We start from the raw sequence: 12,313 nt of genomic DNA, 5'->3' as shown, positions 1-12,313 counted from the left end.
TAGAAAGTACATCCTCCGCTGGCCTTTTTCAGAATCGAGTTTAAGTTGCATTCCCATTTCAGGTCTTAGGAAATGGTAGTGCCCAGAAACTTGTAGTTCTCCACAGATGACACAGGGATGTTGGATATTGTGAGGGGGAGTAGTGTTGAAGGGTGTTTCCTTCAAGTCCACTATCATCTCCACAGTTTTGAGTGTGTTTAGCTCAAGGTTGTTCTGACTGCACCATAGCACCAACTGCTTCACCACCTGCTCATATGCAGACTCGTCACCATCTTGGGTGAGTCCGATGAGCGTGGTGTCATCTGCAAATTTCAGGAGTTGGACAGTTGGGTCACTTGATATGCAGTCATTCGTATAAAAGGAGAATAGCAGTGGGGAAAGGACACATCCCTGAGGAGCACCAGTGCTGACAGTTACCGGAGGTAACACCTCCCAGTCTCACCTGTTGTTTCCTGCCTGTCAGGAAGCTGGTGATCCATTGACACATGGCAGGGGGTATAGTGAGGTTTAGGAGTTTTGACTGGACATGCATGAACCCTATTGAGCACCTGTGGGCATTCTTAAGGGGAAGGTGGAGCAGCGCCATGTGTTTACCATCCAGCAGCTCTGTGACAAAGAGGATCCCAGCAACAACCTGTGCAGCTCTGGTGAATTCCATGCCCAGGAGGATTAAGGCAGTGCTAGATAACAATGATTCAGTTTGGACACAGGTAGGACATTTTCACTTAGGGTGTACTCACTTTTGTTGGCAGCTATTTTGACAATAATGTATGTATGTATGTATGTATGTATGTATGTATGTTTGTGTGTGTATATATATATACACACACATACTTAAAAATATATCCAAGTTTTATTTCTATAGTATTGTAGTATTGTCCCTTGAGAGGATTATACTGAAATGGTTGCTGAAATGTAAGGGGTGTGATACTGTATCTGAGATACATCAGGGTTTAATCAATTAGCTAAGGCAAAAAGTCTTGAGTTTAATTGAGAAGGTTCTGAGCTGTACAGAAATCAGTGTAAATTCTACATTCAATAGTGCACTCCGATTCCGTTGTGTTTGAGAAAAGGTTATTTTAATGCTGAGTTTCAGAAGCTGATGTGGTTTTAGCTGAATGATTAAGGAAACCTAAGATCAGTTTTCACCAGCTTTATTTTTAGCTACTGTTTAATGCATTTGAGAATCTTCTGCTCATCTCTGTTGCACTACGTGTAATAAACATCTGATGCTAAACATGATTTTAAGATTTGCAAGTCAGAAGCGTTATGTACATTTCATGAATGCATTAACTGTATTTGATTTTGTCAAAAATTTCTCTCCAGTGTGCATGAAAAGTTGCTTGTGTTTATTCTCCGCTTCTCGTTTCTCTCACTGCTGGATTTCTGCAGTGAATTGAACAATTTTCTTTTTTTGGTATTTCTTTTTGGTATTTCTGGAGTCTGTGTTGCATTTGCTTCCCTTGCATTTATTTTGTCACTGTCTACAGAGAATTAATGGTCAATTGCACAATTATTGCTTTTATAACAGTTGTAAAGGAATAGGGAACCATTAACAAACACTATGTTGTATTATATTAAATGAACTGACTGACAAGTTTAATTCATTATTTTACTGTTTTATTGTCAGGAAAAGTATTTGTGTAGGCACATTATTCTGATGAAATTTGGCAAAGTAATTTTCAAACCATGATCTGAGTTCTAATTTTTATAACGTCAAATGTCTTTAGGGATAGAAATCTGAACATTCTCAATAAATAATGAAATTGTTACAAGTGGCTAACATTTTGTATTTATTTTTTTTAGTTGAATCAAAAATTTGATTGGTTTGCAACTTACGAGGAGCCTTTTGGGAAGTGCCATCCAATCAGAGCTCAAGACAAAGGTCAAACATCTTTGCCTTTTTTTAATAGTTACTGCACGATTTCTCATGCTTTATTTGATTATTTTTTTCTATTATTATTATTATTATTATTCATTTTATTTTACCTGTGTATTACATTTTGAAGATCTTATTTGTCAGAACACAAAAATAGTAATAGTATAATCTAGTAAATGATTTCAATTGTATTGTTATCAGAACAACTCAGTAATTTATCTATTTAACATGTTTGCAGTCTTGTATGAAATTTTCACACCCAAGCAAAATGCTGTGACCTTGATGCTGCCTGTGAACTGCTCAGTGCAGGACATTATGGATGCTATGGTGAACCCAGGTGAAGACCATGTGGTGGTCAAAATGAACTCTTCAGGAGGTATGAGATGAAATATTTTACTAGAGCACAATGATTTATATATATATATATATCTCCACCTACACAAGGACAGAAATTTGATAAGTAATATATAGTGATGAGGTTAAGGGTTTTCCCCTTGAGATGAACTTTTGGCTATATGTTTCTTAGAGAGAGTTCAACTCAAGCTGGATGCTACAGCTGTTTTCACGTCTCTGGGGTTGAACGAGAGGCTTTTCTTGTGCACTGCATCTCAAGTGGAGCAGCTGGTAAGTGCCTCTCTGCTATGTATGCAAGAACATTTATTGACTCCAGCCAAGGTGACTTCTGCTACAGATATTTTTTGTAATGCTTCACATTAAGGTTCTCTTACACTTAAGAGAACCTTAATGTGAAGCATTACAAAAAATATCTGTAGCAGAAGTGATACTGAATAATAATAATTGTAATAGAATAATAATAATAATAATAATAATAGATTTGTAATTAGAATAACAATAATAATAATAGTAATAATAATAGTAATAATAATAATAATATTTTTTTATGTAATTATGTCACTACATAATTACATAAAAAAATATTATTATTATTATTATTGTTATTCTAATTACAAATCTATTATTATTCTATTACAATTATTATTATTCAGCATTAATCTGTCATCAATACCTAACACATATTGGCTGATTTATTTCTTAATTTAAAAAATATAAATCCATATAATAAACACCTGAGTTAACTGAACAGCATATCAATAAATACATGTCTAAATAAGCCCACAGAATAAATCAACACATATGTCTACATGTTTGCAGCTGTTATACCTACATATCAGAATATATACACATACATTGTTTTACTTTATGTGGGCTTGAAGCAAATAAGCATTACTCACAGAAGGTGGTCTGGTAAATACATTACTTGTAGAAATTCATTAGAAGTTTTTATATTTTAAATATTTTGCATAGGGCTGTCAATCAATTAAAATATTTATTCATGATTAATTGCAAATTAACCAGATTTTTATCTGTTCTGAATGGACCTCAAATTAATACTTTTCAAATTTGTAATACTCTAATAAACATGGGCATGGACAAATATTGATGCTTTATGCAAATGTATGTTTATTATTAGTGAAGCCAGACTAAACAAAGAGCATGAAGACAAAATATTCCTGTAAATGTTATGTATTATAGTAATTTTCTTCTTCTTCTTTCCGCTGCTCCCATTAGGGGTCGCCACAGCGTATTATAGTAATTATGGTGTTTTTATTATATAAATCATCAGGACACAAAATTGAACTTTTGCTATCTTTCCACGCGGGCGGTTTTAATTGCCAGATGTTTGGTGGATTTTGGTGCTTGATTTAAAACTTGCCGCATCAATAAAACAGATGATTAAATAATAATTTAGTGATTAAATAATTTTTCATTGGAGTTTTTTTATATATATCTGAGTAAAGAAAGGCCATCGTGAATAAATGTGTGCTGCGCTAAATTTCACTTCTTTAAAAAGGGTCAAACTGAAATGCGCACTGCATAATTCGAGCGTTAATAAAATTAGTGCTGTAAAAATGAATTTGCATTAACGCACTATTAACACATTAATTTTGACAGCCCTAAATTTGCATAGACATTGTACTGTGTTGATAAGTTTGTCTATTTGTGTTGCTAGATACTGCACAGAGGCATGCCACTGGAGATTAATGTTCTAGTAGCTTTTGCACTAAAGTGGCATTTTAAGAAAAGCTCTTTTATATTTGTGTTTTGACAGACCCCACTGAAAGAGCAGCTTGGTCCAGAACAGAGCACTTTTGATTTCCTTGAGCAGATGTGCTCTAAGGACATTGCTAGCCACATCACCAACTATGACTGGGAACTATTCATGGCCATGCATGAGGTAAAATCTTCACAGCATTTGTTTCATGTCACCTTGCAATGTCACCTGAATCATGAACTCTCATAAATCCTTTTGTACTGCAGGCAAATTGAGAAAGATGAACGAAGAAGCCATAGCAAAAAGCCTGTGTGTGAAATAATAAAGAAAAAAAATTCTGTTTGGCTTGTGTCTGTCTTTAAACTTATTTGTCTGGTTTACATTGCTGTGCTTGGAGTATAATTGTATTAATTTATGGAAAAAAAAAACAGCTTTATGTGATGGGTGCAAATGTTTTAGTTTATAGGTTTGCAATCTATTTTTTTTCGTTAGTTGCTCTTCAAACTTTGTTTCATTCAAAAATAAATTCTGTCTTTCATTCTGCATATTATCAATTTTATATATATATATATATATATATAAAATATATTTTCTTGTCACTGTTGTGCTACAGGCAGAGCTTGTGTACTATGTATTTGGGAAGAACAAATTCCCAAGTGCCACCACAGCTAATCTGGAGCGATTTGTGCGACATTTCAACAAAGTGCAGTTTTGGGTGGTGACTGAACTCTGCTTGTGTGAGGACCTAATGAAAAGATCAATGCTGCTCAAGAAGTTCATTAAAATAGCAATTGTGTGAGTGTTACTGTAAAATAACTTTTGCATTTTGTGTTTTACATTCTATTAAAATAATCTGAAAATATCCATCAGTTAAATACTAAAATGTGTATTTTGCATATAAAACTTTTTCTATCTGACATCATGGGAAATCAGCTTGTTCCTAAAACACTTAAGACCTTTAATAAATCCTGGTGTAAATCCTTAAACCAGCCTCCAAATATGAAGTAGGTTATACTTCTTAGGTTATTTACATATTACTTTTGATGTGATGCATGTGTGTAATACAAATCTAAACTCAGCTACTATAAAATTTTGTTTCAACTTACAAGTTGGACTCACATTACCCATGTCCCAAAATCTATCTTGCTGATCATTTTCACTCTCCTAACTTTAATGTTAGTTTCACGGAAATCAATAAATGCATTCATAATAATTTTTTGTAAATCAATATAATATAATAATACATATTATATTATTTGAATTCGAAGCAGAGAAATTGAGAGGTTAATAATCATTTGTGACTTTTCTCTAGGTTGAAGGAGCAAAAAAACCTGAACTCTTTCTTTGCAGTGATGTTTGGCCTGAGTAACAGTGCAGTGCAGAGGCTTTATAAAACATGGGAGGTGAGTGTGTGTAACTGAGTCTACCACAGCATTTTATAATTTCATTCACTTCAATAACAGCAACTTTATTCTAGTTTATTCTAATGCTATCATTACTATATAAGCTGATGTACAAGTTGTGTATGGTTTACACTCAGGAATAGTGTAAGGCTAATTATGAATGCGTGTTTAAACAAAGCCTTATTATTTAGGAAATTTTCAATAATACAAAGACTGTAAGATGATATTAATTTAACATAAATGGAAGTGGTGTGTTTCAGCCCTGTATCTAAAACATATTTCTGTGGTATTCATATAAACCATAATCTCTGATAAAGTACAGTCTAATTTTTTATTTTTAACAGAGATTGCCAAGCAAAACCAGAAGGTTCTACTGTGCTTACGAGAGGTTACTGGTAAGTGTAGCACTCGGGTGCTGTATGAAGAAATCACAATAAGTCGGACAGTGGCTTTTTCTGACTGCTGTTCCTTTTTTGCAGGATCCATCCCACAATCACCGAGCATATAGACTAGCTGTGGCCAAACTCAACCCACCATACATTCCCTTTATGCCTCTGCTATTAAAAGGTACTGGCTGCCTGAAACAACCAATTTAATTGCTAATTTAAGAGTATTTACATCAAGGATAATAGCAACGATTCTATGGCCAAATACTGACCAGATAAAGGTTTTTTGATTTACCAAGTGTATCTGTGAATACATTAAAATCCTCTTTTAAAGCTTAAGTGACTCAAAAGATTTTTTTTAAAAAAGGAGCCTTTATTAGGTTTCTGTAGGGGCCAGATGGAACAATAAACTCAGATCCAGGTACAAGATGATTTAATGATTAAGTGTTAATTTTTAAGATTAAAAAAAAATAATGCTGAAAAGCAAATACTTGAATTAAAAAAAAAAAAAAAAAAAGGAAAGATTAAGGTTTCCTCAGCAACTGATAACAATGTCTCTAAATTACACTAGTGATCCAAATGTACCCATCTTGTTCTAGACATGACGTTCATCCATGAGGGCAACAGGAATTTCACAGAAAATCTGGTTAACTTTGAGAAAATGGTGAGCACACATAACTTCCTGAGATTTCTCAAGATTTTCAAGTAATTAAATTTTCTTTTCATGTATTATTTCCTAACATTTATATTTATTTTTCCTTAAATCCACAGCGAATGATTGCCAAGACATTGAAGATAGTTCGGGATTGTAGAAGCCAGCCTTATGGTAAGATTAATCAATTCAATTTAATTCATTTTTATTTGTATAGCGCTTTTAACAATGAACATTGTCTCAAAGCAGCTTTACACAGATTATGTGGTAAGAAAGAATAAATTAGATGTTCTTTATAAGTGTAAGTTTGTCCCTGATGAGCGAGCCGGTGGCGACTGTGGCAAGGAAAAACTCCCTGAGATGGCATAAGGAAGAAACCTTGAGAGGAACCAGACTCAAGAGGGAACCCATCCTCCTCTGGGTGCCACCAAATGTCCATTTATTACAGATAAACGATGTTGAGGTGTGCAGTGATGGTGATCAGAAGTAAACTGTAGTCCTGAGTCAGTGTAGCAGACTGTCATTTCAAGGATCCCCAGGGCGTTGATGTGACACCACCCCCAGCTGCATCCTCAGCATTACGGCAGAGCACAGAAATCATGTAGATTTATACATTGTATAAAAACATTTTTACTTTTGTCATGTTTGTACAGTGCCTTCATCCCCCCAAAAGGGATTCACAGAGAGAATGTTCCTGGAGTCTCCTGCTATACGAGTATCTACATGTAAGCCAATATACCGCTAAAGTTTTTTGTGAGGCTACACTAGAGAGACTATTAGCATAAATCAATGCTTTATGTTTAATTTATTCTTTTTATCTTTTCTACACACAGATTCCGAGCAGTCGCTGAATTTACGTAGCATCACCAGCATTAGCCACTACATCCAGAACCTTATAGTCATTGATAATCAAAAGAAACTGACACAGCTTTCCAGAGCCATAGAGCACTAAATGTTGACAAACACATGCTGTTCTTTTTTAAATATCCAGCTCCAAATTAAAGGAGGAAATCGCAGCCAGTTTTAGAATGTAGAGGAATCCATGATGACCTGAACTGGGATTGATGGTTGAAGATGACTCTTTATAAATGCATTCTTACAGAAAGTCCCTATAAAGCCTTACATGTAGTACCCTCTTTAAACAGCTGTACTCCTTTGTATAATGTGTGTGACTGCACTTGTAAACTTTTGTACCTATAAGATGTTTTAACAATGGGATATTATATAGAAACTGTATAAAAGTTAAGTTCATTGAAAGAAGAAATTGGAGACCAATAGATTGTACAAGAGTTGTCAATTACTAGCCTATTTCAGATACATTTCAAATAAAATGTCTACATTATATTTTTGCTAAATAAATTATTAAAATGCTGTTTATTTCAATGGTTACTGGACATTACTAACACAAATTTCAACACATTTATGACCACAAGAGACACTCAAACATAAAAATGGAAAGATTTATTTGAAATGCAAATTGTAAAATACCATACAAATAATTAATTACTTTAACATCCCTCCAATTATCCCCAATATGGGGTGACGTAATTTTATGTCAGATAAGAGTTTAGTTTAAAAATCTCCTTGCCGAATCATATTTACAACTTAATAAAACTAAAAGAAATGATGTGGGTAGGACAAAAGGTTGGGATGGGACAAAATATTACCAGTGCTTCCTTCTGCAGAAATCAAAAATTAAATAAGAAAAAGTATAAAAGAAACAAAATCTACATTTCGGTATAAATAAATTTCTGAAACAGCAAAAATATTGAGAACAAGCAAATGACCCTATTTTTTGAGTAGCAATTTGCAACAAGGCTTGTTACATTTCTAAACATGTAAAATGTGTATTTAAAAACCCTTATTTTTTGCAGTCATGGTAATATAAATGATCACAGCATTTTCCATTTTTCTCTACTCAATAGCACTAACTGTTAAATGATGATTTTGTGATGCTAATAGTAAGTGGTTGAGGTTATTATCACACAAAGCCTTGACATTTCAAACTAAAAACTATTTTGTGAATTTAAAAAACAAAAAAAAAGGGGATGTTTTCATATATTTAATTATTGAAAAAATATTTGTCATTAACTCTCCTGCATAATTACTTCAACTCAACAGGATGCTGTCTGTATGAAAACACTGGTGTAGTAACAAATGGCAAAAAAAAAAAAAAAACACAAGATGAAAAGGAGAAAACAGTATTGCACTTTACATACAGATCCTTTCCTAAAACTTCCCTGTGCCCATTCTCTTTCCTTCTTGCGTATAATAAGTGTCTAATGCAGTCAACTGCAGCATCTCTGTCCATAAGTGACCACTTTGCCAACTGGCTCTGCATTAGCATTAATATGCTAATAAAATCGCAGAATGGCCTAAATAGAAATAGAACGAAAGACTGGGCAACTAGGAAAACCCCTCCCTCTTATATTAATAAAGCCAGACACATGAATACACACATCCACGTAGTTACAACAAACAAAAAAGGTGTGTCTTCCACATTCTGTCCCTGGCTGAGACTGCTGCCTTGGGCTGGAATTGTCTTTTGCTTACTCACCATATTCCTTAACATCTATAGATTAATCAATGTTAATAGTAATCATTTGACAGCTGCACTGACTATTACACACTTTGAGACAACCCCATTCCAACGGTATTCAGTGAGTTTTCTGTACTTTGCACAGATAGAAAGGACTCTCTGGACACAGTGAGCCCTACACTGACTGACTGCTACTTCCTGCTATGTGTGCCATTGGGCACAAATCTGTCCTATATAGTGGCAAAGCACAGCTCTGCTTCAAGGCATTTTATGAGGTTTCACAGGCTTGATGTACATCCAGTCATGTCCCAGATGACTTTATAAGGCAACACTCTTGTTAATTAGGTCAGCAGGAGGGAACAGTTTCATTTGGAATATAATCCTTAACGGATCTGATTGTGACACACCTGATCTAAGCACTGCTGTTCTTGTTCACCTGAGACAGATACCAAGCCAAGTTTGAAGATTTGGATGAAAGAGGGAAAAAAAAAAAAAACCTTTCCTCTGAAACCCATTAGTATTCTTCAAACCTACCTTCTAAGATGACAGACAGATGATTGTTTTCAAACTGAACAATAAAGCAACACAGCAGAAAGTAAAAGATTTTAGTGACAAAGACTGTGCTAGTCTTTCCTTATTTCTCTGAAAAAACGAAAATGTGTACAATCCCTGGTTGTGTGTAAAAGTAGTAGTATAGTTCTAAAACTGAAATTTTAAGACAGAGGATCTTGACGTTTCTGTTGATATTTTCAAAATGTAGTGAGAAAAATGTGAGCACACCATTTCTAGCACCAAAATATGTTAAAAGAAAAAAAAAAAAAAAAAAGAAAAACAGTGAAAACTGCATAGACGAGTGCAGGGAAAGAAAAAGTTGTCTTTCACAATGAGATTTCAGTCCATAAAACCAGGCTTTAAAAATTGCAAGTGAGTGTGAGGCTAATACTGATGAATGCAATCCAAACCCACAGCAAAACAAGGCAACAAAAAGAACATAAAAAAAAAAAATAAAACATTCATTTGGCTTTAAGTCATTTGGGTCTTTCTGTCCAGTGCATTGCAGTGCAATGGATATCCAGTGGTCTCTCATCCTTACTGAACAGTCCCAGGTCTGCTTTAAGCTTCAGATGCTGCCTGGGGTTTCAGCTGTGCTTTTTCCATGGCAGTGCCATAGGGAGTTCTCTTAAAGAAACCAAGCTAAAAAAAATAATAATAATAGTAAAATAAAACACACAATACCGCTATACATTTTAGTAGCATTATTTATTATATGGCCCACATGGCATGGTTTGTGATCAAAAGATGAATATGAAATGACAGAACCTAATTTCAGCTCATATTTACAAGTAGATGTGTTTAACAGCTTAAACAAGGTATATTTGGTGGCAGTGGCTTAATAGTTAGATAGCTTTCAAGTAAATTAAAGCCAATAACTTATTCGGTTGCATATCCCTTGATTTGACTCTCCGAAATTGCCAAACTCTTGCCATCATGTGTAATGCTTTTATAAGTTTATACCAAGTTTCTCTGGTTGTTCCCCTCTTTAGGAGGGGAAATGTATGTTCATTTGGGTTAACTGGTGACTGACTTGACCAGTCTAAAACTTCCACTTTCTCTTTTTCCTCTATAAAATGGCAGACGGAATGTTTCTGTAGATGTCTGAATTCATTCTGCTGTTTAGTACTTGACATTACCTTCAACATGCCTGATAAATTAGTTTGTATGTTTTGGATAATAGACAGTTCCTTTCTTTGTGATGCTTTGTCCTTTTCATATTTTTGGTACATTCTATTAAGTTTCAATAAAAGACTAAAACAGGGCACAAACCATGAATAGACATGCAGAGCCTTTTATTGTTTAAATATTAAGTCTTTCTAGGGCACACCTGAGCAACAACAAATACCTGTTAATTGTTTTCAATATTTTTACCACTTGAAAAGTTGGCGAGTTCAAACAAGAGGTGCCATGTTCTAAATGTAACGAATCGAGTTGTAAATGAAAGTTGAAATTCTTATCTATATTTTCTGATCTCCTGTTCATCTTTTGAAATCAAACCAAAATGTCTTCAATGTATATCATTGTTTTATTTTGCCAATTTGGTTCAGTCAGTGAGCTTTTAAGAGACTTTTCTTAGTATGCTTATGCAAGACAAAAATATTTTTGTCATCTAATATATAAAACATTAAATGACCAGATTTCCATCCATAATACACAATCATTATGACCAAAATACATAAAACTTTTTTACTTTGAATGCCATACTTACTTTATACAGAACATAGATAAGCAGAGCCAGCAACAAAAGACCAGCCAGTATTGCCAGAATGATGATCCACAAAGGCACACCATACTGACTGTCTGGTTTATTCCATACCACGGATGTGGTCACCTGAAGGAACACATCACTCATATAAATATATATATATTCTTAAATAATAAATATAGTAAATGCATAAAAGTATGATAATTGCATTTTTATTTACCACTCTAGAGCCACTTGGAACTTCCTTTGGCAATATAGAATAGGGCATCTTTTCCACCACATAACTGGCAACACACTCCAGAATAAAATTCTTATACTTTTTCTGCAAGCAAATGTAAAAACAGTATTAAATATATTCATAAAATATTGCATAGACTATTGCATAAAATGGAAATACTATAAAATAAAACTTTGCAATTGTTATAACAGACAGCAGGTGGCAGTATTCACTCATTTTAATTGTTCTCAAAGAATCCTGCAACATTCCAATCATATGAGAACTTAGAATTTGCAGATAATGAATTTTCAATGTGCTCAACAGTAACTCTGTGTGTTGACTTAAGCTATGCAGAGCATGTAATGCCTTTTTCAACAGAGCTCCTATTTAGAGTTACCAGCTGACCTTCTCAAAGAACACATGAACAGGCGTTCAAGTTGTAATGCTACTGTGTTTGGCTAGTGATAAGTTTTTTCCCTTCATACTTCCCAAATGACTACATCCCACAGAACATGAAACATCATGATTAACCCTGACATTTAGTCAAAGAAATACTGAGACTGATGTTGAGCAGTCAGCTGCTTTTGTAAAATCTTACATTTGAGGTTACAGAGCCAAATATAAGTGACAGCTAAATGGCTTTGTATTACAATAACATGAGCACATTTGCATGTTCTTACTGAAACTTACCAAAATGAAAGTCTCACCCCAGACCCGTGAACGCACTCTGAGTATGGCACTGGTACCTTTCTCCAATACACCCACATTACACTGCAGGGTCCAGCACTCAACACTGGAACAGGACTGATGCACAGAACACACAAAGGAACAGACAGAAATATATTATTCATTATTATATTATATATTAGATTCAAAATAAACAGAAATTTTTTATTTTATTTT

General features: G+C 34.2%; 2 protein-coding genes and 1 long non-coding RNA gene across 6 annotated transcripts in view; 1 reads left to right on the top strand and 2 right to left on the bottom strand.

Moving 5' to 3' along the window:
- The window catches only part of rapgef3 (Rap guanine nucleotide exchange factor (GEF) 3), a 56,256-nt gene extending 48,485 nt beyond the window's left edge, over nucleotides 1-7,771 (top strand). For all 3 annotated transcript variants that reach the window (XM_083570503.1, XM_083570504.1, XM_083570505.1), the window contains 12 exons: nucleotides 1,807-1,885; nucleotides 2,118-2,255; nucleotides 2,406-2,503; nucleotides 4,011-4,136; nucleotides 4,567-4,748; nucleotides 5,266-5,356; nucleotides 5,701-5,751; nucleotides 5,836-5,923; nucleotides 6,342-6,406; nucleotides 6,514-6,568; nucleotides 7,048-7,119; nucleotides 7,228-7,771. In XM_083570503.1, coding sequence (XP_083426629.1) covers nucleotides 1,807-1,885; nucleotides 2,118-2,255; nucleotides 2,406-2,503; nucleotides 4,011-4,136; nucleotides 4,567-4,748; nucleotides 5,266-5,356; nucleotides 5,701-5,751; nucleotides 5,836-5,923; nucleotides 6,342-6,406; nucleotides 6,514-6,568; nucleotides 7,048-7,119; nucleotides 7,228-7,346 — 1,164 coding nt within the window. In that variant the 3' untranslated portion in view covers nucleotides 7,347-7,771. The remainder of the gene's footprint in view (nucleotides 1-1,806; nucleotides 1,886-2,117; nucleotides 2,256-2,405; nucleotides 2,504-4,010; nucleotides 4,137-4,566; nucleotides 4,749-5,265; nucleotides 5,357-5,700; nucleotides 5,752-5,835; nucleotides 5,924-6,341; nucleotides 6,407-6,513; nucleotides 6,569-7,047; nucleotides 7,120-7,227) is intronic.
- LOC310742054 lies at nucleotides 2,303-3,620 on the bottom strand. Its single transcript, XR_014538134.1, has 2 exons — nucleotides 2,796-3,620; nucleotides 2,303-2,608 (listed from the first exon to the last, which is right to left on the bottom strand). It is a non-coding gene; the product is annotated as an uncharacterized lncRNA (long non-coding RNA).
- Nucleotides 7,772-7,840: 69 nt separating the features above from the next.
- Nucleotides 7,841-12,313, bottom strand: part of itga5 (integrin, alpha 5 (fibronectin receptor, alpha polypeptide)) — a 44,125-nt gene continuing 39,652 nt past the window's right edge. The window contains exons 27-31 of one of the 2 annotated variants that reach the window (XR_014538118.1): nucleotides 12,101-12,214; nucleotides 11,414-11,515; nucleotides 11,197-11,319; nucleotides 8,762-10,127; nucleotides 7,841-8,714 (exon numbers count right to left, since the gene is read on the bottom strand). Coding sequence is in view for 1 of the 2 variants with exons in the window: in XM_083570494.1 (XP_083426620.1) it covers nucleotides 10,047-10,127; nucleotides 11,197-11,319; nucleotides 11,414-11,515; nucleotides 12,101-12,214 (420 nt within the window). In the remaining variant the exon portion in view is untranslated. Of the gene's footprint in view, nucleotides 10,128-11,196; nucleotides 11,320-11,413; nucleotides 11,516-12,100; nucleotides 12,215-12,313 lie in introns of both variants that reach the window. The other variant, XM_083570494.1, reaches the window with a different exon arrangement.

Source organism: Silurus aristotelis, assembly GCF_946808225.1.
Source record: "Silurus aristotelis genome assembly, chromosome: 19".
In the NCBI taxonomy this organism is placed as follows: Eukaryota; Metazoa; Chordata; class Actinopteri; order Siluriformes; family Siluridae; genus Silurus; species Silurus aristotelis.
This window is presented reverse-complemented; position numbering and strand designations above follow the sequence as displayed.